Source organism: Polyodon spathula, chromosome 5 (assembly GCF_017654505.1).
Source record: "Polyodon spathula isolate WHYD16114869_AA chromosome 5, ASM1765450v1, whole genome shotgun sequence".
Classification (NCBI taxonomy): Eukaryota; Metazoa; Chordata; class Actinopteri; order Acipenseriformes; family Polyodontidae; genus Polyodon; species Polyodon spathula.
The window spans coordinates 11,582,077-11,609,141 of record NC_054538.1 but is presented as its reverse complement, the minus strand read 5'-3'; the positions used below and the strand labels follow the sequence as shown (position 1 = coordinate 11,609,141).

Sequence of the window (27,065 nt, the reverse complement as noted above, 5' to 3'; positions counted from 1 at the left end):
ATAGCTTTGCCCTTTTTAACATATGACTGGAGGTATTCATGCGGCTTGCATAATGGAAACAAGACAAAGAGGTAATGTATATAGAATGAAATGTTATTTTAGATATAAGCTAATTTAGTATGACATGCAATTTGAATTTGCCCTCTTCTTCTCTCATTATTTATAGAATAAGTGTTTATAAAGTAGCATTAAATAAGATATTTGTAGTAGCTTTTAACACTTGAGTTAATTCATTTTTTGTATTTCTTGTATTCATTCAAATCCAACTTCAGGTTGACCAGGCGAATCACATTGTTCCAAATGAGGGATCTTAATCAGATGTTTATGTTTTAATGATGAGAATGATGATCACCTAATTCAGCAGCTCCTGATTCTGTAATTGTATATATCGTCATTATAACCCTTTTTAGGGCTGGCTATTCATTTTTACCAAAGTCCCGTTATGCCGACTCTGGGCCTTCTTATAAACAGAATACTATTGTATTCTTTTCCATCCATTCTTTTTGCCATCATTTTTTTATGAATGTTTTTGGCTCACACACTCCCACCTCCCACTATCTAATCCAAGTTTATTTTGTAATTTGGACAATCCAATTATGGTACCCATCTTAAGCAGATCAGTGATCTACAGTAATTAAATAGCCTTGTTTTGAGATCCAGAGAATGGGTTACTGGGGACTATACTGCGCCAAAAATAGATGCAGTTTGTAACCCATAATGTTCCAATGAAAAGTGTTATGATTAGCCGGGTTGGTCCTGAGATAAAAACAAAGACTCATTGCTCAAGATGATATATTTTAGCAGATCAACATACTGTAGGTATTATCCTGTAGTGGAAATGAAGTATAAATAAATGTATGACGTGGACAGAAAGCTGAGAAGATTGAGGTGATGCAGTGACGAAAGACTTGATCATTTCTGTACAAGCATAAATATACATTTCACATGTCTAATGTCATGTCTAACAAAAAAGTTACTATTTAGTCCCCCAGAAATCCCCTCCAAAATCCCACTCATTTATGTTGACTTATTTCTGCCTGGTGCAAGACTTGCTTGCAGGTGCAGAAGATCGACTATTGCTTTATTGCTTAAGACAAGCACGGTTGAATATGACTCCAAAGGCAAACAATTAGCAGGGTTAATGTAGCAGAACACTCATGTTCACTTTAAATATCAGTATCTTATTTCTTATGTGTGTAGCCAAGTGAGCTGGTTAGAAATGCATATTAATATATGATATGCTTATCATAAAAAAACAATATCTCAAAGTTTGCAAGTATTCATTGTACTAATTTTAGTAAAATGCACAACTACACATGTTGTTACTGTAGTAATTTTATTTGCTAGCCTCCCATATAATCACTTATCATGGAATGAGCCTGACCCAGCTACATCGATAAGGAGGAAGGACCTTTTTGAGCTGGAAAACTGGCCTTTTACACTAGAAACTAGGAAGTATAGCCCAACAGGTGCAATCCAATTGACTGAAATAAGGACCAAGGCTGGACCAGATCGAGTCAGGAATTGGTATCATAAATTATGACTGTTTGTCTTAAGGGCATAGAGAAGACAGCAATTGGCACAGTTTATAGATTTGCATTGTAAAAAAAAAAAAAAAAGCAGAGGGTTTGTAAAAGATATCTAGTCTCAAATTATTGCTCATTTGATTATGCCAAATACGTAATGAGACCTCTAAAAATGTGGAAGAGTTGGGTCTATACTAGTATTACCCTGAACAAAAATATAAACACAACATGCAACAATTTCAAAGATTTTACTTTGTTACAGTACATATAAGGAAATCAGTCAATTGAAATAAATTCATTAGGCCCTAATCTATGTATTTCACATGACTGGTAACAGATATATGTATCTGTTGGTCACAGATACCTTAAAAAAAAAAAGGTAAGGGTGTGGATCCGAAAACCAGTCAGTATCTGGTGTGACCACCATTTGCCTCATGCAGCGCGACACATCTCCTTCTCATAGAGTTGATCAGGCTGTTGATTGTGGCCTGTGCAATGTTGTCCCACTCCTCTTCAATGGCTGTGCGAAGTTGCTGGATATTGGCGGGAACTGGAACACGCTGTCATACACGTCAATCCAGAGCACCCCAAAATGCTCAATGGGTGACATGTCTGGTGAGTATGCAGGCCATGGAAGAACTGGGACATTTTCAGCTTCCAGGAATTGTGTACAGATCCTTGAGACATGGGGCCATGCATTATCATGAGGTGATGGCGGCGAATGAATCGCACGACAATGGACCTCAGGATCTCGTCACTGACCTCTATTGGAAAACAGAAAGCAGAGGGAGAGACCTTAACATTATATCATGTTTTTGCACATATCAGCTTCATACTCCATTTAGTGGAGGAGGCAAGGTACAGAAATATACAGTATGCATGTTAGCCTGTCATCCATACATAACTTAAGGGTTAAACACATCCATTTGATGTAAAAGTAATAAATGTGGACTCAGTGACACTGTTCCTAACGAAACGGCAGTCTTAAGCACATGCCAACCGAACATCTACTTTTGGTCCCCTTCATAGTCCCATCTACTCATCAATTTGCAAGTAACTGAAACTGTTTTGTAACAGGACATGCAGTTTTATAGTGTATGTGACTGAATACATGTCAGTTATGATTGGATCAAACGTTGGGCAAAGGCCACACTCTGTAGAACATTCCCGATTCTATAACTGGTGAGTTCTCTTGGTCCCTCCTGTCACAGTCTCTTTGTTATGCAAGGTGACTGGTGTTTAGAACCGTAGGGTCATTTATGGTTCAAAGTCAACGTGACTCATAAAATACCCTTTTTTGTGTGAAAATGCGGGTCAAAGAAATAGCAAGCAAAACTTTGAAATTGATTTTCGCCAATGTGAGTTACAAGAAAAAAATTACATTCATCGAAATGTTATACAGTCTTTTTTTTAACCCCACTATAAAGGTTTACTGTTGAAAATACATTCCGAATGATTTATTGTTGTAACACGTTATCTTTTAACAACGCTGTACATTTTTAGCGGCTCAGTTAGTTCTTTGGTCAAGTTTTAAAGTCAGTTCTATGAATGAATGCAAAGTGAGTTATAACATTCTTGTGATATCTCACATGTTCCAATTTCAAACTGAACATAAACTATTGCATTCCTTAACTATAATATGATATTCACTTCAACATTTGTAAATGTAAAAACGAAATGTTTTTGGATACAAACTGAAGTATGAAGTATTGTATCACACACACACACACACACACATATATGTATATGTGTGTGTGTGTGTATGTATATATGTATGTATATATTTGCTTTGCTGTCAGTTACATGCATGTATTGCTTATGCACAAGTCTTAACTGTTAATTTTATTGACATGCATGCATGCACATAATTATTAGGGTACATTGAGACTGTGGTGAATGTGATAATTGGACGTATTATTAACACTTTCAGTATTGACTGACCGACAGCTATCCGCATGACCTGTTTAAATACGTGTAATGATTTATTTCATGTTTACCGTTCCTGTTTCAATGCTTAGTTTTATATATATATATATATATATATATATATATCTTTCTTTTTCTTTTTTTTTTTTTTTTTTTTTTTTCGTTCTATCAATCGCATGTTTTAACTTATTACAGACTTCCTGTGACTTGGCTTTTTCTAGCCCACGGCAAAGTTTTGGATGATTCATTTATTTTTGCAACCCTAACCTTCCAAAAATAAGTAAATAGCCCATCCCCTTTTAACTGTCGTTTTTTGATGGTCCAAGTGCTCGCAACCTCTGATATCACCCTTATTTACATTGTGTTCGAAAGGACTCCTTCAATTTACAAGCAGTACATGCACTTGCACTGACGTCAATGGAGCTGTCTTGGATGTATATAAACAGTCAAATCTCCATCAAGCAGGACTTTTCTGATAGAGTTCTGGGGTCTTCCATCCGAGCTTGTGTGGAAAACGTGATATTCTTCTACAGTTACTTTAGTAAGTCGATCCTTTTTATCGCGACTCTTTTTACGAGGTTCGACTGTACATTTAGCTGTCTGCAAGAGGGACTTTGTACATAAGTTGTGTTTTAGAAGTGGTTTGTGATTTTTAGTCGTTAAATACATGTAAATATCAATTTAGTGTGTGTGTGTTTGTGTGTGTGTGTGTGTGTGTGTGTGTGTGTGTGTACTGATATGTAACATAGTCAATCCCTATATATATATATATATGTATAATATATATATATATATATATATATATCTATATATATATATATATATATAAGGAATATAATTCTAGTATAATATAATATAATATAATAATAAATATGTGTGTTAGGATTCATTATTATGAACACACATCCTAAGATGGAATGTAAGATTGCTTACAGACCTATCAGTATCATGATTACATTCCAACCGGTGTGAATTGGTTTATTACATTTGCTTTGTAAAGAATTATAACTTTGGGTTGTTTTAGAAACAGTTGTGATTGATGTTTATTAGTTTAATTGATGGCGTTCACGGTGTTACTTCATTACAGTAGATGCAGTAAAACGTGTAATTGACTAGAACTAATCCTGTTTCACTTTAAGCGTTTAGTGTTCCCGGATCAGTTTATTGCAATTATCTAACTGTAGAGCTAAACATGTATCATTTATCCTGAATTCTTCTTCTTCTTCTTCTTCTTCTTCTTCTTCTTCTTCTTCTTCTTCTTCTTCTTCTTCTTCTTCATATTGACATGTTTTTTTTCAGTTTTTAGTATTATTAATGTAAAATACTTTTTAAAAATACCTTTAATAATACGGAAATATACACTAGAATTAATCTACATATACAGTTTTATTAAGTCAATATGAAGACAAATTTACCGTTTTTTTTTTTTTTTTTTTTTTTTAAAGTAAAAAAAAATTCTGGACTTGATTCTCAAATTCAGACTTTTATTTAGGCTTCATATGTCCGACAGAGGAAGTCTCATATGTTTTATGTAGTTAATTACAGGTCCTCCTGAATAAAGTTCTTACTCTGGAAAGCAATGGGGGATAGGGGTTCCACATTAATACTCAATATATTATGAACGCTTTTATCTTAACCTTTATATGCAAAATACAATTATTTTCTGCAGTTTGCATACTCTCAGTTAATTTATATTGTAATTTATAACCTAAATCCGCTCTTCGCGTTAAATTTGCTTTGTGTTTTACTTTGTTTTCTCTTCAGACCTAGAGCACTTAACGGCATCCAGCATGAAGAAAACGCCTTTGGTTTTGCTAACAGTCAGTATATTACTTGTGTCTCATATTCCTCCCAGTGTCTGCCGTCCTATGGGCACGAACACCTTTAACCGTCATGGTTACAAGATCCAGGACGACAACGTCTTGGTAAAGGCTGGTGATAATGCAATGTCCTACCTCGTGGGAGAAAAGTTGCTTAGGTATTTGGAAAAAAATCCCAGATTTCAGATAATCCTCTCTCAACTACCTCTCGGCAACGTTCAGTTTGTGAAAGCGCTGTCCACAAAAGGCTTGGCTCAACCCGCGCACAACATACAGGTGGTAGACGGAGAGGAGCCCTGGAGGGAGGAGGTCAACAGCCTCAAAGACTTGTCAGAGCTCTCGAAGAGGGCCGAAGACCCTCCCATCTCTATCGATCTCACATTCCACCTCTTGAGAAACATGATGGAGATGGCAAGGATCGAAAATCAGAGGGAACAGGCGGAGCTGAACCGCAAATATTTGAATGAGGTTGGCAAATGATAGCGTCAACATAGGAAAAACAACGGCTCTCACCAACGAGCGATTAGCCACGGCACTGCCATGTAAATGCCCATGGTATGACATTTGTTCATGTTAACCCTATTACTAAGCCTAACATTATAGACCACGTTCATTACACTAGCTTCACTGAAGCTATTGTGGACATTTGTGTTCATTGGGATGGACTTTGATTTTGTGGATGCATATGAAACACATGTTGTGTTAAATATTTTATTTGTCTTTATTTTAGAGGGGAAAGATGTAGTTTTTATTACAAACTTAATTATGTAAACATGCAGTGGAGGTTACGTTGCAGTCTGGGTTCTAGTAAGAACATTGGAATCCAGTCTGGTCTGTTTGATACCAAGTGTGATTTATGTTTACAGTGTTGGAGAATTGTACGTTGTGATCCGATGTACGAAATGCAAATAGTAAAATATGTTAATATGTTAATGAATGAAATAATTAAGTATTGAATTAATTAATTAATGAATTGAGTTTTTTTTTGTTTGTTTTTAAGCAAGCCCTGTATGCATTTCTTGTGGTAAAGTTGCAATCACTGTAATTGAAAGAAAGTAGAAAAGGCAGTATAACTATTCAGAGTTTTGTCTTAAACAGGCAAAATAAATAAAATACAAACTACAATCCCTTAAATTATAATGTGTATACATTTTCTAGGATAAATATTCTAGGATTAATATCCCATGAAAAATGGTACCCAGGCAAGAAAATTATTAGTCTGTATTTTATGTAGAACTACATAGCAGTCGTACAGATAGTAGTTATTGTGAAACTATGTGTGTCCTCACTTTTTCTGTTGAATTTTGATTAACAGTCCTAACCTTTGCATCTGGTTCTACACTGGATTATAATTTTGGGCAGGTTTCACAATGTGTGCCCCTTAGATTTAAGATTGGTTTTCATTTTAAGGAGTAAAATCATGTTTTACAACAGCAGTACAGTTTTAAGGTGGTTCACACCTATATGATGATTCTTTTATGCTTTCCTTACCCCTCAGTTTGACCTCTCTGTAGCATACTGTGTACAGCATGAATATTTTCCATATTGGGAGGTGGTATACGTGAAAGATGTTTTAAAATGTAAGGACAACAGATGTGCTTTCCTTAATCAAACACACAATGTATACAGAACCTATGAACATTATTCAAGTGGTGGTAGAGTTACAAGACCCTTAATTATTACATTTTTAAAGCGATAACTAAAGGGTGTTTAAACACAAATGAAGTAATTTTTTCCTTACTACAACCACTATATGGTCTCTGAGGCAGCTTGAAAAGTCCTTATGCTGTCATTGCTAACCTCACAGGGTTGCAGGTTTGGATTGTGGTAAGATGCATGGACTGATTCTTTCCAGAAGTGTAAATGGGTATGATGTTTGGCAGTGCCTATGGCTTCTTGGTGAGACTTATATTTTTCTTGAACAAATTCATTATCCATCCCTTTTCCCTAAGCCACTACCGGTCTACCAAACCTCATTCAGATGTCTTTAAAAGCATGCTAGTGTAAGAATAGTTGTGCAATTTGTGAATTGTTTTACTGAAACATAATAAACATTCATAAACAGCTGTTTAGCAGTAAAGAAAAGCTTTTTCGCCATTTATATTTTGTAATAAAAAAATCTGAAAGAAATGCCTGTCGACTGTGTCAAAATCACTTATGTTGGGGCACTGTAATAAAGGAAATTATTTCTGCTTTACTGATGAGGACATATGGATGTCATTTATCTGTTAATACATGCTAGAATGCTTTATTGTGGGACACGGGAAACAAAAAACGATACATTTCTCTTACAGCTAGTTGAAATTATTAAACACGATTAAGATGGCATGTATGATGATTGTGTGGGATAATTAACACTAAGAGTACACAGCACAAATACCTTATTGTGCAACACATCTGTGAATTGCTTCATCTCAATGTGTCACCTTTAATAACAGTGCGTTGATAAGCCAGTATCATGAAAGGGCTTCTTCTTTGCCTCTTATTCTGAATTGAGCAGAGCCACAGTATTCTCAAATGTGCTCACAATATTTGTTTAACCTTTGGTGACCTTTCAATAGCATGTAAAAGGTTCAGCACTTGCTCAACATAGCTTGCAGTATGGTTGGCAAGATGATACACTTCCACCATTGTACACATTTTCCACTTTGCATAACTCAAAGAATAAGTAGCTTCAAATGAAATGTTATTATTTTTTTACTGCTCTTACATACTATGATGTTTTAGGTGTTTAGGTGCTTGAACTAGGAGTGCTTTCTGTAGGCTAGATGTCTATGTAAGTATAGCACCAGCACCATCTAGTGCAAAGTCGTGTATTGCCAGAAAACCAAGAGGATTCTTGTGACTAGACTAGACTAGATTCTACTTTAATAAAGACATGTTGGGCAATATTCCTGTTACATATAATCTACGGCAGACACCTAGAAGTACGATTATTGCAAATGATTTGGAACTACATACTCTTGAAATATCCCAGTTAAATTGTATTTAGGGGTATAAGGGAAACGTGAAGCAGGTTCAGTTCAAACCTTACATTAACTATTGCAATACTTCAGACCTCTAAACAGATGCTCAAAATGGTAAAATGCTAATCTAGGAAAATAACATCATTCAACGCAGCAGGCAAGTTAAACAGTCTCAGCCCTGGGTTGGGGTTTGCCTCTATATTATTTTGGCATGACTTATTTTAATTATTTCCAGACACTGAAACTATTTGCTTATTTAGTTATATAGTGTAGCTTCATTTCTACTACTGTATCCCAAACCAAAAGAATAAGCACTGTTTGAACCTATGAATTGAAAACTCTCTGCACAACACTCATCATTCTATTATGCATGAAAAGTAATGCATACACACTTCTGAAACATTAACCTGTATAACATTTCATTCTGAAGACTTGCAAACCTAGCGATGTCAGCAATTGAGTGGTGCTTAAACAAACTTGTTAGGCTTCAGTTGGGACTTTGGTGTGATCAGACGTGTACAGCTTTATAGACGTGTGTCTAACCTTGAGTACAATCAGATTCATTTATACTAGTCTTGATGGACCGAAATAGCTGGGGTACCACTGCACTTGTAGTACAGGATACTCATTAGAAGGCTTTGTAATGACTGGATGAATGGAAGCCAATGGTAATTTGTTAAACATGTCATAACGACTTATACCCTTCTCTTAATGAAAGATCATCTGGTGTATGGTGGAGAATATAGCAGTAATGTTTTAAAGGGAATATCAATTAAATATACATTAAGAGTAATCGGCGCACACACAATGCTTAAGGCTGTCACAGAGCATGTACTGCATTTCACTTTTCTACGGCATTAAGTAGTCATAGATGCCCATGCTCTTCCATCTCTCTCTGATCTATTCATGGCCATTTGCTATTATTAAGCTATCTATTTATTTTCTTTCACTTGTGTCATGGTTGATCAAGTATATATATATTATATATAGCTATATATCTATATATATATATATTATTACTATTCTTTCTTTATTCCCGCATAAAGGTTTACCATTGTAAATTTCACAGTGATTTTTCAGTTTCCCATGCTTACACTATGACTATATGATATTTTACCACATTTTGCTATGGAACCACAGTAAATGTTTTTAAAGGGTGGGACAAAACAGAAAACAAAAACAGGAGTATAATATGCACAGAAAAAAAAAAATTTAAATGTTAAAACCAATGTTCAAATGTTGGAATCAAACACAATACTCTGAAGTGAAGTCGATTATATTGACCTTTTCAGAATCATAAGCCAAAAGACCACATTTCAGGGACAGTTTCATTACATTGCACAGCTGCGTCCAAGTCCATTATGAACATACTTGTCGCTGGGAGGTCACGTTTCAGACCAGACTGGGTTCGGACACTCCTGCTACAGGATGTCATGATGTCAAAATAATCAGGGAAGCAAAGACAATTATGGACACATAATTCAGTTTTTTTGTTCTGTTTTTATTTATAACGATTATTTTGTTTTGCTATTTTAAAGATATGTACAATGACAGTGTATTTAGAAATACATGTTGTACACGGAAATCATCAGTATTTATTGGATGCTTAACATCAAACATGTGAATTAGTGGCTTCTAAACTCAAGATCTCACCTTGTTTAAATAAGCATGTGTTCATCATTAGAAATAACAGCAGGTGATATAAACCACAACAAGGTAAGGTGACATGAGTAAATAACAAGAACTTCTAAAGCCTGGCAGTGTTTTAGGAGACACAGAGACAACCACAGCCTTTTTTCTCTTCAATCTGTCCAATTAACTTTTTTGTTTCCTACCCATTTCTTTCCAATATCCACCCATTCTGACTCTTTACTTACTAAACCTACCAGCACTTACATGTCTGTTTCAAGCAACACCTGCCCACCCACCCCACCGCCACCGCCACCAGCATGTGGCAGGTTCATCAAACATTTGAATATGGGTATGACTAATACCAGTTTGGCCAACTCCCTCATATAACATATTGTCAATTCAACTGGACTGAACATAAGACATTTTCCTTACGCAATCTTAAAAACACTGGTTGTCTTTGTGTCCATTAACAACCACTAATGATAGTAAAGATTCAGATTGGGTGGATATTGGAAAGAAACATTAAAACAAAAACGTTAAATTGAACAGGTTGAAAATTTAGTTTTAAAAAAAGCCGCTGGTGTTTCTAGAGCTTACTATTATTGGTGAAATAATAATCCAGTCACAGGTAACTTTTTATACTTATTTGGGATAGAGAATAATAACCCAACAGTTACTATCTCACTCCAGTAAATGAAGGAAAGTGCTATTTCTTTGCAGGTATTTCCTTCAGCTGCCCCTCTGCAGACATGTCTGGAAGGGGTTGTACCTACTCTGCTGGTAAGTATAAAATAGCACAGCAGTTTGAGCTATTTAAACTTACAGAGTGAGCTTAACTAGGCACAGCACACAACACAGGTAACTTACCATTGATGCTCATATTAACACTGGAATAGCTCAAACTACGAGATACGAGTGTGAAATTATTAACTGGTATGTCTGGGAAATCTATGCGTGAAAGAGCAGCTTTTGTAAAAATACACTGCTTTGGCTTTGCAACCTCGCTATTAAAATATCATAATGCCTTTGATAACATACTGTATACAATTAATAAAATTAAATTGCATGTACAGAAAATCATCCATCACCTCTAACATGTTATTATTTTGTACAGTTGTTGACATCACTGTGAATTGTCCATGTCACAGGCCACATAATCATGGGTGGGAAAAACCAACTGCAGACTTGCATTGTCTATGCTAATGATAGGTTGCAACTGGGGCTATAAAGCAAACAATCTCCTCTCTTCATTCTTCATTGGACCCGAGCTGAAAAACAATAATTTAATATGCAAGTACGACATCTGAATTCACAATATAAATCCAATTCAATCTGATACCTGGAGAGAAATTGTACAGTTTAAGTGAGAAGTGCACAGGAAGACAGACACTCACACACCAAAGGAGAGATAAGTAGCTAAACCATTTTCAAGAAAAGACAGTTTAACAACAGTGTACAATTCATTCCAAACATAAGTCTTAAAAGAAAAGTAATAATTATATGTGACTGTCAATCCTAAACAGTAATTAACAGTAGAGAGGCATTGCTTTCCCCTGATGCTCACCACAGGCCAAGAACTGCTTTGTTTTACAGCTTTGTTGGGGTTCTTGTGATGGCAACATTTGTTCAATTTGAAGTTTTTGGCTTTTCTTCTGAAAGCAAGGATGGCAAGGTTTAATTAATATAAAACAGCAAAAATGTGATTATTACCAGGAAAACGTTACATGTTCTGGACAACTCAATATGACTACAGAAGCCCCAGAATGTGTGTTGCTGTACGTTTGCATATCTCTGCTCTGGGTGCTCATTGAGAATCTTTATTGATTTACAAGGCTTCTCTATCAGTAAAATTAAAACACAGCCGTGTTGCTTTGCCCTCATACGGTCCCTGTAAATAAATCAGTCAGACCCTCTCCTCACAGATTTCTCTGCCGCACTATATATCCTCTGGTCGAATGGCACAGCCATGTATATTTTTACGATCATGAAGCTTAAGAGAGTGGTGGGAAGCAGCATTAACTAATGAGCAGGTATAATAACACAGCCCAAGTGAGTGGCAGTGATGGAAGGGAGGCAGCAGCCTATTAATCAAACACAGGTCTCATGACCAACTGAGTAATGTGGTCTTGGGTTCAAAAGGTGGAAACAGCATCCCATGGGCTGTCTGTATTGAAGGTGATTTTTATTCATGGAGACACCTCACTTTGACTGTCTTATATAGGAAATGAAAGAACTTAACCTACTATTAAATGTTACCTGCTTATGCCTTAATGCATTGTGGCTGCTGACCTTTGGTAAAGGAACAAACACTGCCTCAGACATGAGAGCTACAAAGGTGGTGGGGAGCTTTATTTAATCAGTTTATGCCATATCATAGCAAGATGACACAGAAAAGACTGTCTATGAAATAAATCCTGTGGTATGTGTATTACCAATATCGAGGAGTGGGCTAGTGTAGAGGAATTGTTTTAACTGGTTTACTGGCTTTCAAATGTAATAATTTGGAAATATACACTGTAACTATAAATTAAGAACATAAGAAAGTTTACAAACGCGAGGAGGCCCCTTGCTCGTTTGGTTGTTTGTAGCTTATTGATCCCAGAATCTCATCAAACAGCTTCTTGAAGGATCCCAGGGTGTCAGCTTCAACAACATTACTGAGGAGTTGGTTCCAGACTCCCACAATTATCTATGTAAAAAAGTGCCTCCTATTTTCTGTTCTGAATGCCCCTTTATCTAATCTCCATTTGTGAATCCTTGTTTCTTTATTCAGGTCGAAAAAGTCCCTTGGGTCGACAATGTCAATACCTTTTAGAATTTTGAATGCTTGAATCAGATTGCCGTATAGTCTTCTTTGTTCAAGACTGAAAAGAAGAAATTATTTTAGCCTGTCTGCATATGACATACAGTGCCAATAGAAAGTCTACACCCCCTTTCAAAATTTTCACCTTTTGCTGCCTTATAGCCCTGAATAAAAATGCATTAAAATATATGTTTTTTCATTTATCTACACATCCTACCCCACAACTTCCAAGTGAAAAAAATATTCTAGAAATGTGTAGAAAATTAAATAAAAATAAAAACTGAAATAGCTTGGTTGGATAAGTGTCCACCATCCTTGTAATAGCAATACTAAATTAGCTCAGGTGTAACCAATCACCTTCAAAATCACACACCAAGTTAAGTGGCTTCCACCTGTGTTAAATTGTAATGATTCACTTGTTATTGAAAGGCACAGATCAAGGAATAGGTATAAAAAAATATCAAAGGCCTTGAATATCCCTTGGAGCACGGTCAAGACGATTATTAAAAAGTAGAAGGTGTGTGGCACCACCAAGAGCCTGCCTAGATCAGTCTGTCCCTCCAAAACTGGATGTCCGAGCAAGAAGGAGACTGATCAGAGAGGCTACCAAGAGGCCAATGGCAACTTTGCAAGAGCTACAGGCTTTTATGGTCAAGACTGGTAAAAGTGTGCATGTGACAACAATATCCCAAGCACTCCACAAATCTCGCCTGTTGGTAGGGTGGCAAGAAGGAAGCCATTATGCAAGAAAGCCCATCTTGAATCCCACTTAAAGTATGCAAAAAAAAACACTCACGAGATTTTGTAACCATGTGGCCAAAAGTTTTGTTGTCTGATGAAACTAAAATGGAACTTTTTGGCTTAAATGCAAAGTGTTATGTTTGGCACAAACCGAACATAGCACATCACCCAAAGAACACCATCCCTACTTTGAAGCATGGTGGTGGCAGCATCATGTAATGGGGATGTTTCTCATTAGCAGGGACTGGGGCACTTGTCAGGATAGCAGGGAAAATGAATGGAGCATAGTACAGAGAATTCCTTGAGGAAAACCTGCTGCACTCTGCAAGAAAGCTGAAACTGGGACGGAAGTTCACCTTTCAGCATGACAACGACCCAAAGCACACAGCCAAAGCTACACTGGAGTGGCTAAGGAACAAAAAGGTAAATGTCCTTGAGTGGCCCAGTCAGAGCCCTGACCTAAATCCAATCTAAAATTTGTGGCATGACTTGAAGATTGCTGTTCATCAGTGTTCCCCAAGGAACTTGCCAGAGCTTGAACAGCTTTGTAAAGAAGAATGGTCAAATATTGCCAAATCTAGGTGTGCAAAGTTGGTAGAGACCTATCCCAACAGACTCACAGCTGTAATTTCTGCCAAAGGTGCTTCCACCAAGTATTAACTCAGGGGTGTGGAGACTTAACCAATTATGATCTTTCAGTTTTATATTTTTAATATATAACTTTTTCCCCTTAACAGTGTGGGGTAAAGTGTGTAGATAAGTGGAAAAAAATCCTCATTTAAATGCATGAAACTCTGAGGCACTGACACAACAAAATGTGTAAAAAGTTCAAGGGGGTGTAGACTTTCTATTGGCACTGTATGCCTGGTCTGGTTGTTCTTCTTTGCACTCTTTCTAGAGCAGCAATATCCTTTTTGGATCAGGGGTGTCTAGAACTGGACACAATATTCTAGATGAGATCTTTCTAATGCATTGTACATTTTTAACATTACTTCCCTTGATTTAAATTCAACACTTTTCACTATATATCCAAGCATTTTGTTGGCCTTGTTTTATAGCTTCCCCACATTGTTTAGATGAAGACATTTCTGAGTCAACATAAACTTTCCTTCTTCAATGTCCGTACGTCCCATATGGTATTTATAATGCACATTTTTATTGCCTGCATGCAGTACCTTACATTTTTCTCTATTAAACGTAATTTGCCATGTGTCTGCCCAGTTGATGGACATCACCTCAAAGCTGAAAATGCAAACACATTTTTCAGCACTTAAATAAAGTAGTTCTTAGACCTGTATTTAACAAATTGTATTTTTACATCTCTTTGTTCACAACTGCTTGGTTTTTCCCAGCTTTGGAGGCAGCTTCAACTAAAATGATAACCGAGGGGGTGAGTCACAAACCTGCCCTGCTGTTTACCACCTGCACTCAGCAACTGCGTCTGGGGACTGCAGACCTGCACCTTTCAGACCCACCCACCTGACATCAATTTACATGACTTGTTTATTTGTTTATAAAGGCTATTCCACTGGGATTTTACAACCCTCATTACCAGGTACACCCTGCCAGGAAGAGCAGCAGAGTTATCCCATTGTGATACAATTAGGTAAAACAATCCCAATATACAGAAGGAAGTGTGCTATAGCAATCTACTGGAATAGATGAACTGATCTTAAATACATGTTCACCATGGTAGCCTAACCACAGACACAGTGGATAAAATATTCAGCATTGGCCTCCTACAGATTGGGGGTTAGATTCTTTGGAAAAGGCATTTCATTTAATGATACAGGACAGTGTGCAGAAAACTGACTGCTTTAAATGCCATTATTTATTTATTTTTTTGCTTTTATTAATGGGAGACAGTAGCAGTCCACAGGCAGCAGTGAATAGAGACTAGAAGCTATGTAAGATATTACCACATTCTGTTCATTTTTCTGTGAATGGTCAATACTGTAAATAACCTATTTATTTAAAATGTTGAGCAAACACAGTTTATATAATTGAAAGGTGGTTACATTTGTTTAAAGACATTGCTGTATTAATGTTTAGCAAATCATTTCAGGCTTAATTTCATAATGTCATCCATCACTACTGTTAATGCGCAGCTCAGTATATTGCTGGAACTACCAGCAGCCATCAGATTTGCACAACATAAATATATTTGTGAGCAATGGTAGTCCAGACCCACTCCAGTCTCATTGCATTTCAATCAATTTGACCACCATTTCAAACTGCACGCATGCACAGCTTTATATGCAACCAAAACTCTCAATGAAAGAGAGAACAGAGAGCAAGAAGCAATAGCACAACTAGTAACTGATAGCTGATTAATAAAATAGCACCACTGTATCAGAAAATATTTCCCACTTAGACCTCACACTACCTATGATCCTCTCCCACCCTCTTCTCTTTTTTATTTTTATTGTATTCCCCTCTTGTACAAACGCCTTTATTTCTACACATTTATTGTATTGTATTCCCTTTTGCATTCTTGTCTAAGTGACATACATTCCACACTCCAGATTAGTATACAGTGAAGCTCAAACCATTCCAATATTTGAAGACAATGAAAATGACTTCTCTTTATCATTGAATTTAGTTTCTATTACTAAATTAATTTTAGCATCCCTTTTTATTTGTTCATACCATAAATAGTTAATATATTTAAATTAATTAGTAACAAACAGAAAATGCGTAGCATTTCTTAATGCATTTCTTAATGACCTGATAGCCTTAGCTACAGTGCAAAGTCAAAAAAATTGAAATGTACACTTTTCTAACTATTAATATAATATACACCCAACCCCTTGAAGTATGAAAAATCTGTTGAGTAGAACACACTCAATGAATGTTCATGGAGTACTTTACAGAGGATATTCAGTCAAGTCCAAATTTCCATGAGGATTTGTTATTCATGGACATCCTCACGAGTGTTGCTATAAATAACGTAATGTTTCTTTATAGAAGCTTGTTTTTAATTTATACTGACACAACCAACGCTCAGCTGTGTTTCATGCTTGTGTTAGAGAGCTTCCAGTAGTGACTGCCGTGTCTGTTCTTTGCCAGTCTGCTGTTTGAGAATCACAGCTTCTCACATTAGAAATGTGTTGCCTCGTGAGGAAAAAGTTCAAGTAAAAATAAAAAATTTATTCCACAAAGATTTACCTTGTAGATATGAACCCGTTAGTTATTAATAACCTAAGTCACTCTCCAGGTGATATGTGTTTTATGACAATTACAAACTTATTCAGGGGTCTATTTAATAATGTAAACGGTGGAGGATATAACTACTGTTGCCTTTTTAAATCATGATTTTTCACTTACCATATTTCATTAAATTGGTCAATCAGCCTGTGGTGGTGGTGCAGGGGGATGGGACATTAACAGGATTAATACAGAGTTAAAAGGCTAGGTCACTGTTTTGGTCATAGTTCCTATATTTCTATTGCACATGCATTTGTAATGTGTTTTTGTTAGATAGTACGTCCATCAAGTTCAGCGAGGTCTGCTTGTCTCACTTTACTAACCATCTGTGCTTTGCTGGGCCACTTCTTCCTCCTCCTGAGCCTCACATACCGGTTCATTGTCATCTCCCTGTGACACTTAAACAAAAAAAAAAAAAAAAAAAACAGGACTGATTCAATTGAGAGCCACGGCCAGTGAGATGCTGTGACAATTAATTCCACCAAAGCACCAATCATGTTGCCTTATCTCAAGTGCACTGTGAATCATCCTAATCAGCAGAAGGCCAACTACATTATTAATTAATTCCAGCACCATTTGAAACAATGCTGCCAGTGATGATTCAACTCAGGTCAACTCAAATTGGACTACTTACACACAGCACCAAACCAAATCAGCATGACTTACCAGTGCTGATAAATCTTTACTAACTACCTAATTATCTCCATGTTAAAGAGTCGTCACACTTTTTTTTGTAAGCTGCTCAATGAAGTTGTGATGGAAACTTGATGTTTTACTTAGCACAAGATTTCAGAATATAGGTTATTGTCACCAAATTAGTAGTATGTGAAGCAAGTGACAAACTCATAGATACTTAATTATAATATAATGCATAACTGAAGAGTTCTATCAGCTGTCTGTGCTTATGTGTTGTTGTACCTTGTTGGAAGTCTATGGTTCTCAGCATGTCACTAACATCTTCAACGTTGATTACGAAATGGTCCATGTTCTCGTACCCTGGCTCAGTCCTCTCCATGTTCGATGATTTGGCAGTGTCTGTCATCCTGAAGTGGGAACAGCATAATAATCAAAATCGGACATTGACAATGAGAGATCAGAGGGACTTTCAAAAGTAATTTACTAAATAAAATAAATCACTTACAAATTATTAAATGATATCATCTTATTGCATTTCGTTGACACCATTTGGGAAAGCTGCTGACACGTCTGATAAATGATATTTAGAATTGCAATACAATACACTCAATTAATAAGAATTACTTGCAGGATAAAGCAAATATTTTGTAATTATCTGCTTTATATAAGTTTGTTACTATAAATGCTAAAAAAAAAAAAAACAACAACAGTGAAACAAAGGGTAGCCAGGGAGGTCAGGGAATAAATATTACAAATTGTGCAAAGACACACCTAAAAAATCAACACCAGGACACAGTAGACCTGTCACCCAACAGGGCATAGGAATAGAAACGTAATATAGTGTCGCTAAAAGAAAAGTAAAAAATAAAATGCGATTGGGTGACTGTGGATTTTACTTACTTTTTAATCAATTCCTTAGCATGCTGTGTGAAATGAGAGAAAAGCAAGTTAAATTAAATGTGTGATTTAAAAACACAAGATAATCTTTATATGCTACTCTAGGCGTAAGTTTCTCTAGTTAACTAACTGTTAACACAAAATGAACAATGTTAATGCATTCGTAAACTAGCTGTTAACAGTTAACAAACCGAAAAAGTGTCCCATAAAACAAAGCATGACCAACATGGGCCTAAAGAAATTAATAATATGCATTAATTTACAGCATTTCAACTTCTGAATTGCTTTTAATTCCAATGCTGCTGGTCAGTGTTTCATTGCTATGCCCTACATATCAATGACTTGAACACAGCAAGAGACTCCATCACTGGTCATTGACCTGATTAAAGGCTCTTACCCTGCTAACTGAGCCCATATGTTACTGCCCACTCACTGGCAAGGGGAAGGGGAGTGCAAAATTATCTCCCAGAGGTCAACTAGCCAATATTTTGATGGCAGACTTTGAGACATTTGACAAATACAAATAACAACATACTCTGACATTATATATTATATATATATATATATATATAGATTATATAGATATATATATTATATATTAATAGAGAGAGAGAGAGAGAGAGAGAGAGAGAGAGAGAGAGAGAGAGAGAGAGAGAGAGAGAGAGAGAGAGAGAGAGAGAGAGAGAGAGAGTGAAGATTTTATATGCATGACAAATTTATAGTATGTAACAGAATTTCAAAACAGAATCGAAATATTTAAGTCAAAATATTTGAGCAGTGAACACAAAATCACAAAAATATTTAAGGGGAGAATAAGACTCACCTGTAGGAAAGTGGCCATCTGCTGCTCCTCCATGGACTGGATGCATGTCTCCACCAGCTTGGATGCTCCCTCCAGATAGTCCCCGTACTGCCGGCTCAGAGCCCTGACGTGGCCCAGCTTCTCATCCTGCTCCCGGGTGATACACAGCAGGAGCTCCTTCTTCCTCTCCTCTAGCACACTGTAGAGGGCGTCAAACTTCTCAGAGAGGTGCTGCTTCTGCCGCTGCCCATTGTCCTGCAATCAAAAACAAAACTGATAAAGGCAAGAGTCAAAAAGAAAACTGCAGCAGTCATCCATTTCAAGTGCTCCTGTTCTGCCATGTTAGATGCTGGTAAGATACCAAACCAGAACCTCTCGTCAGCTGCCCATGGCTATGACAAGACTGATGTTATGAAAACACTGTACACATTAATATAGCATCGAGCAGTCTCAAAAGTAAATAATTTATCGTCCATTTTAAATAACAGACTTCACTACCGATGTCCTCTCTTTGACTTTCATGAAGAGGCACTGATCACTGAGGAATTGGTCACATATTCCTTCAGGACAATTTCACCAATTTGCAGACTTGTCACTTCAAGTCAGGGCTGTCATGGGTCCATTGTGGCCCAACAGTGTATTTACAGTGTTCTGGCAGGTGTCTCTATTTAAATGTTCAACCTCTTTCTGCTGTTGGTTTGTGCATCAGTGATGAACTGGTAGATACAGATGTGGTTAGTTGTATATACAGCATGTAGCCTGCTCTGCTTACCTCAATAGTTTTACAAATTCCCTCCAGTTGGGAGATCATAGCCTGGATTCGGTCATTCCCCGCCACCAGCATAGCAATGCCATCACTCAATTCAGTCTGAAAGGTAAGAATTCCTGTTATTATTATTGTACTTGGCAGTAAAGGTTGTGAGCTTTTCATAATATATCAGAGAGTCATTCCTTGGCTGAGAAACGTGTGGGCTATAACCTATAAATCTAAATAAACAACAAACACTGACTTTATTAAATATAGTGTTTAAATCCTGTGGCAAAGGTATACAAATCATCCAGTGGCAAAATGCATGATCACATGGTTTCCTATTTCATGTTCTCAAATAATGCTAACAGAACAGACCAGCTTAGATGCCACAGATGCCAAGAATAACAGAATTTCTATAAATAGATACTCATCTCCTCTTTATGTATGTACCAATATCTGAATGTGCAACCTGTACCACAAATGCAATGGTACCCCAAAAACCCTTTACTGCACAATGACTGGATTTCTGAATTGGGGACTGAGACAGAAAGATAATGAGTTCTGGTGATAAATCTCTCTCCCGACCTGTGAGGGCGCTAAAGAACGGGAGGAGAAGTATCTGGAATGGCTGGCCTGACAGTTCGTTTCTGGGAAGTCGGGCAGCCTGGAAAGAAGCAAGACTCTGTTGTAAGACCATATTGACCTGAAAGGTAAATGAGGGGCAGCTGCAACCATTTACCTTGATGTCATGCAGGATTACATATAGGGGCCAGGGTAACGCTGATCTTTTCCTTCGTTTGGGTAAAGCTCAATGGAGAGAAGGACTGAGAGAGGAGCTCTCAATTAAAAAAAAGAAGACATGTTACGTGCTTTGTGTTGTGTTTTTTCTGTGTTGTAATTGTTCGTGTTTTTGCACCACCAGATCTGAAATTTACTAAAAACTCTTTTCACCGGATTACAGTTGTCTGCCTGTCTCTCCTGCACCGCATCACCGCTACACCTATTCCCCTTTCACCAGCCACTTTGCCACAGGGACTTTTAAGACTGGTACAACATTCAGGTTTTTGTTCACAAAGGGCTTATTCCAGTGTACATTTTTCACCATTATCACATAATAGCTCAAACAATGCTAATGTTACAAGTTTAGGCAGCAACAACTAATAAAGTGCACAAGCCAGCTCTTAAATTAGCCTCCTGAGTTATGTATCCGAAGCTTTGAAATATGAGTTTTTTTCATTTTACAAATAAACGTTTTATAAATCAGGCACTGGATTTAAGGCTTCATGAAGAACCCTTCATTGTCACACCAGTCTTGGTTGTCAGACACCATTGCAAAACTCCATTTCCTGCACCTTTCCTACATATCTGTACCTTTTGCCGTTGATAAACGTTCTGTAGAGGAGCTACTTCACAGTCTTTGTGAGCTCCGAACACCTTGCACATGGAGCAGGTGGGCGTCTCACAGGTCAGGCAGTAGATGTTAATCTTCTCTTCCTCGTGTTCCTCACACATCAGCTGCTGCTCTAACTTGGTGTGGATGGGCCTGAAAGAGGGGGAATTTATACAATGAGAGTTTAAATCTGCAGAGCGTTACATCAGACTCAACAAGCCGATACAAGGTAAGTAGAATACTATAGGGTATACCATGGTGTTTTTGAGAGGTCTGTACAGCTATCGTGAAAGGTTTTGCAACACCTAGACCTTTAGAACTTTTTTAAACTACATGAACATAATTTAGGTATTTTATTTAACATCATGCAATGAAAGAAATTACAAAATTATATCACAAAAGTCTACCAGAAGCCATAACAGTAGTACAATATTTCATGTTAGATTTTGAAATGTCACATTTTTCCATTTTCAAATACATTCTAATGGCTGCTTAGAAGGAATGAAACAGAACTACTCTTGGACCTGGGGAGCTGTTTAATTGATTGAACTAAACAATTGAGAACATGGGGGAGTCTTATACTGGCTGGCCCAACTTTGCCCACTTAATGTATGGGTTAAATTAATGTATGCCCTGACTGTTTAATTTGTTGCTGACAGTATGTACACTTGTTCATGGAAAAACTCCAACTTGCAGTCTTTACTGCTGATTTGTATTTCTTCAATAATACATTATTTGATAATATTTTGATTTACTGTATAAAAAAAACCCACTAAATAGAAGACTGTATTTGATATATTTATTATGTTTGTGAATTCACACCAGAGTCAAATTCTTTCACAAATGCAGCACTAGGTGCTTGTTTACGAGTGCTCTTCAGATTTCCTACCCTGGAGTTTAAGCCAGCCAAAACACAAGCCCCTGGCATCAAGGCAAGAGATACTGGGTCTATCAGAGGCCTCTCTGACTGACAGCGTGAAGGTGTTGAGCAATATGTTTTGCTCCACACATGGAATGGAGTACAGCATGTCCAAAAGCACGTCAAAAGCAAACATTTTCTATGGGAGACACCTTGTAAACAGAACCACCACCATTCAAAACGCATTTGTTTGCACCACGGAATCCAGTAGGGCCATAGCTATGGGTCAATGCAAGAATATGCCGCACTGTAGTGCTCTTGTTTCAACAAAATTCAGAAATTGTCTGCATTGATTTAACGTTTGATCTTTTTCACCTTGATATATATTGAATGTCTGACCCTTAGCTATGTGATATCCATTCTCAGCAATGTCCACACTTTACAACATTTTTTTTTTTTTTTTTCTTTGATGTAATAAACATTGCTATGCTTTTACCATGTTATTATAACACACTAAACTTGTATAACTGATGTTACAAAGGACATCTAGGTGTGCAATTACATGCAATGCAAATCCATAACTGACCTGGAGGACTCCTGTTTGTAGATGTCGATGATGTTTTCAACCAGCAGGTTCCTCTGCAGTCCGTAGACACCGTGCCGGTCCAGGATCACTTCATGTCGGCAGGAAGGGCAACGGAAACGCCCCCCTGAGGACCCAGTAGTGGAGCCTCGCGACTGCCACAGCGGGTTAGAAGCCTGGGTAGCAGAAATAGACGCTAAAACAGGGGCTCAGGACTAGAACGTGTCACCATCATTTCCAGTCCCAACAAGTTGTATGGTTTACTGTGCCACCTATTGTACTACAGAAATAAAGTTGTTGTGGAACTACTGCACAGCTAGGTGCGTTGTAAGAGACCAGAGGAATATATGTGGCCGTATTGTCAAATCGTTTCCTCCGTTCTTTAATTAACTCCTAGTTTTGTAAGGAGAAAAACAAGTTAATGTTACAAAATGAAAAACCAAAACAAAATGAGAACGCTAAAGAGGACTTGATATAATTTTTTAGGTTCTATAGTTGTAAAATGGCCAGTTTTTTTACTTGGAGACTGGAGTAAACACTTTGAAAATAAAACCCATAGTCTTTACTTTTAGCAAATCACGTGGTACTACTGTAAAAGCCTAGATTTTAATCCCCTAATACCCACAATGCTTTGGATGAGTGGAAAAATTCATTGACGGTTTCAGTATGTAGTACTGCCATCAAAAATACGATTTTCACATCTATCGGCACATTGTACAGTCATCCATGCTGTCTATTATGAGTGTCCTATAAAACTAGATTTGCATTGATAATTTGAACTGTTTCCCTGTAAACAAGGCCAGACGGGTTACTATCTTATTTAGCATAACATTGTACTACTGGTCAACACTAATGACACAGCATCTAAGTCCCTCACTGCAGAGTAGCTTGGTAAGACAGAGGAATTATTTGACCTCATTACCTACTAGCATACAGAAAAAGCCACATTCCACATATACATTCAGTGTTTTAAAAGGAAAAATATACAGAAGACATTCTGCTGTTGTTCTTTATAGTAATAGACTACTACTGTATACTTGACTGCTTGTTAGTTATGTAATTTGGTTAAAGTGTGTGTAGCGTGCACGGGGGAAGGCAGCAGCAGGGCTGGTGACGTAATCACACACAGAGACATAAACCCGATATACTCTGCTTCCAAAGGAGCCGTCTCCTTTGTACAGCGGTATCGGCGCTATGCTTCAGTGCAAGAGGTCCTGGGTTTGTGCCCGCCCTCTGCCTGTGTGTGGATTGCCTCGCCCTGTGTGAGGCGCCTGCCTGCATTAACCAAGATTGCTACATATGCAATAACATTCTAGAAGTTGTGCTAAAGCACTTGTTTTGTCTAGGCCATTTGTGATGATGAGGTGTATATATATATATATATTTTTTTTTATATATATTTTTTTCTCACAAATGTGTGTTGAAAAAGAGATTAGAATGAATCAACACAAACAAATTATATTGATATAGACAATATTTTGGTAAGGACAGCGAAAAAAAAAGTTACATACAATGTTACTGTATAAGATTTTCATTTCCCATCATTTTCCAGGTTTGAGAGAAGCATACACACTTCATATCTCCCCATGGAAAATAGCTGCTGGCATTCAAGTACCTAGCCTGCTAGGGTAGCGCTAGCATTCAGTCATACGTAATACTGTGTAGTAGTGGTATGAAGATTCTACAGGACATTTTTCTTGGTGTCAAACCAGCTGTTGTGAAAGTGTGGCTCGCTGCTCGGAAATACATTACACTGAACAGAAAAGTCTTTTAACAGTTGATAAGTTAGAGAAGACCAAGTTAGTTTGACAACCAAAGTGTTAGCATAGGTGTAAAGGAATAAGTTGTACCCTCTGAACTTCCATTATTCTTAATTTCATTGTGGTGATTCTCCCAAAATGTGTGTTTTTAATTATCACGCACTTTATTTAATACTGACCGCATTGCATCTCAGGCATGCTCTGAGAGGGTACACACCCATACATAAATCAAGTTCTTAACACTAAGCTAAAACTAAGCAGTGTGAAAAGTTATGGAAAACCTAAAACAAAGGCCATTTGGTCTCAGATATAACAAGCAGTAGTATGAAATTGTAGTTTGGACTGGCGAGAGGAAGATACTTATACTGACCTATACTGTGGTTTGAGGCAAACCTACAGCTAATTCCATGGAGGCCTTATCCCCTCCAATGGCTGTGTGTGCTTTTGACCCAAGGAAATGTGTCCTGTAGAATACCTCAGACTAGCCAAACAACCGTAGCAAAAACAACCCACAACTTTTTTCCATGGGAAGATGCAACATAAAACTGTGTATGCTTCTGCATTAATACGCAGCTCGTCTTGAACTTTTTGATCCCTCTCCTTGTTATGCCCATCCTGACATCTAGAAGACATGCAGGGCAATCCTTGAGATACTGCAGGAAATCCCAATCAAATGTGCTTCCTAGTGATGATTCCAGGCCATTAGATATGCTTTTTATAATGAGTGACGACAGAAGGAAATGATATGCAATTTTACAACTTTCTATTTTATCTCATTGTCTCAGCAGAGGTTTTCATCAATATAATGTTCTCACGCTGTACCATGACCAACCCTAACAGCAGAAAAGCCATGAAAAACTGACAGCTGACTTAGCCTTGTCCTAAACAAGTACAGTCACAACATTCTGGAATGAGGAAATTGAAGCTACATAATGGGCTAGTGGACAAAATATGATACAACAGGATTAAGTGTGTTTTTACTGAAAACTGTGAACCTAGTTGTGTAATTAGATGCAGTGGTGATAACAGAGTTGAAATGTAACAGTACTACACAACATGTGGAATCTGTTACAGGCTTAGTGCCAGAGGTAAAATTTGAAGCCCTCAAGTTAACATGTTAGAGGAATAGCACTTCAGCTGTTTTTTGCAGCACAGGTATGCTGCATTTTCTAACATTTTTAGAACAGAAAAAAAAACAAACATAAACAGACCGAAGAAGCAGCTCTTTGATTAAAACTGATTCTCAATGCTTAGGGAAGGGCACTCATTCTGGTTTAGTTGACATTTCAAGTGGTCTGTTATCCCCCCTCCACACACACACACACAAACATTTAACCCTAATGAGTAATTGTTTAGACATTCTTCTGTTTCCTGTGATTTCCTGTGATCACTGATTTTACTGAACACTGGACCATATTAAGTAGTATTGTTCTTAACTTATAACTGCTTGCTATTTAAATGTTTTTATGATATCAATTAAGGTTCTTTACAATTAAAATAATTAAACAAACAGAAAACTTGTGAACAAAATAACAGTGCAACTGAAAACCTAAAAGCAAGACCAGTGCTCAGTAATATCCAGACAACGATTAGGCAAGTGTATGTGTTTGTAAATCAGCAAGGGATATGACTTCGACCTTGAAAATGTTAAGCACACAAACAGGCCCTACCTGGAAAACGTCGTTGGCACACTTCCTGCAGAGATTGTGTTGGCAGGGCAGGATCACCACAGGTTTGGTGAACATCTCCAAGCAGATGGGGCAGATGAGCTGCTTCTCCAGGTTATCCATGGTGTTCGAGTTCCCCAGAATTGGTTTGTAGCCTACTGCAAAGTTCATCCCCTCTTCAGCGCACAGCAAAACTCTTTGAAAGTTGTTAAAATAACAATCTTCTCTTTCTCTCGATCTGTTCTCTCCCTTTTCCTCCCTCACACTCTCTAGCCTTCTGTTCTGCTGCTTCTCCCAGGAGTTTCCTCCAGCCGAATGATCCCAGATAATTTTAGCAACACTTTGTTCAGGGTAGAGTTACTGTTATAAACTTCTGATCACACAGGGAATTGGACTGGGGGGGGGGGGGGGGGGGGCTGCATGCATTCCTCATTCTATTTATACCTCCTGAAATGTGAGTGACGGGGACCATTTGTCTGTATTGGATCAGATGTTCTTTAGTCATAGAGCCATGAAAGACTGCTGGAATTGTAGATGCTGATTACATAGACTGCTAAAACTGTAAACACAGTCAGGACTGCACTGACTAAAACACTGCCTAGGAAACACAAGCAACAATCCACATTTGGAAATTTTTACAACTTAGTCAAATAAAATTATATTGGTATTAACTGTAATTTGTAGAGTACATCTAACAAAGAAACCATAAAATACCTTCCTGAATTTGTCACATATTGAACCATGGGGTGGTATTATCTTTGCCAGTATTATTCACTTATATTTGGTGCCAATACAGTATAAGAAATCAAAGGACTAATGATGTTTTCACACCTAACTGCACAATACAAATATAGTTTTGTTCAAAGCCATTGGACCTGACAGTGTTAATATCTAACAACTGTGTTTCACAACACTCTGGAAGGAGGAAAGACGTGGTAAATTTAAAGGAAACCAACTAAAACCTGTAAGTGAAGCAACACAATACAGAACCATTGAAACAAACAAAACACCAACAACCTGTTAAGATAAGTGTAACAATTATTAAAGCAGTGACCCCCCCCCCCCCCCCCCCCCTTGCTGTACCATATGAATTTACTGT

General features: G+C 37.3%; 2 protein-coding genes across 4 annotated transcripts; one reads left to right on the top strand and one right to left on the bottom strand.

The window, feature by feature from the left end:
• The first annotated feature begins 3,824 nt into the window (after window positions 1–3,824).
• Window positions 3,825–7,510, top strand: LOC121315247 (UI-like). The gene is made up of 2 exons (XM_041249288.1): window positions 3,825–3,993; window positions 5,217–7,510. Exons 1-2 carry the CDS (start codon window positions 3,870–3,872, stop codon window positions 5,750–5,752), a joined length of 660 nt encoding a protein of 219 aa, XP_041105222.1. The 5' UTR covers window positions 3,825–3,869; the 3' UTR covers window positions 5,753–7,510.
• Window positions 7,511–10,400: 2,890 nt separating this feature from the next.
• On the bottom strand, window positions 10,401–26,342 carry trim54 (tripartite motif containing 54). 3 transcript variants are annotated; one of them, XM_041249740.1, is made up of 9 exons: window positions 25,970–26,339; window positions 22,543–22,715; window positions 21,079–21,250; window positions 19,729–19,824; window positions 18,978–19,211; window positions 18,158–18,180; window positions 17,540–17,664; window positions 16,945–17,019; window positions 10,401–11,522 (listed from the first exon to the last, which is right to left on the bottom strand). In XM_041249740.1, the coding sequence occupies exons 1-9, from the start codon at window positions 26,135–26,137 to the stop codon at window positions 11,497–11,499; spliced, it is 1,092 nt and encodes a 363-aa protein (XP_041105674.1). In that variant the 5' UTR covers window positions 26,138–26,339; the 3' UTR covers window positions 10,401–11,496. The 3 variants fall into 3 exon arrangements, with proteins under 3 accessions (XP_041105674.1, XP_041105675.1, XP_041105676.1); XM_041249741.1 differs by having other exon boundaries at window positions 10,401–11,138; window positions 25,970–26,337; XM_041249742.1 differs by lacking the exons at window positions 10,401–11,522; window positions 16,945–17,019; window positions 18,158–18,180 and having other exon boundaries at window positions 17,546–17,664; window positions 25,970–26,342.
• Between the last annotated feature and the right edge of the window lie 723 nt (window positions 26,343–27,065).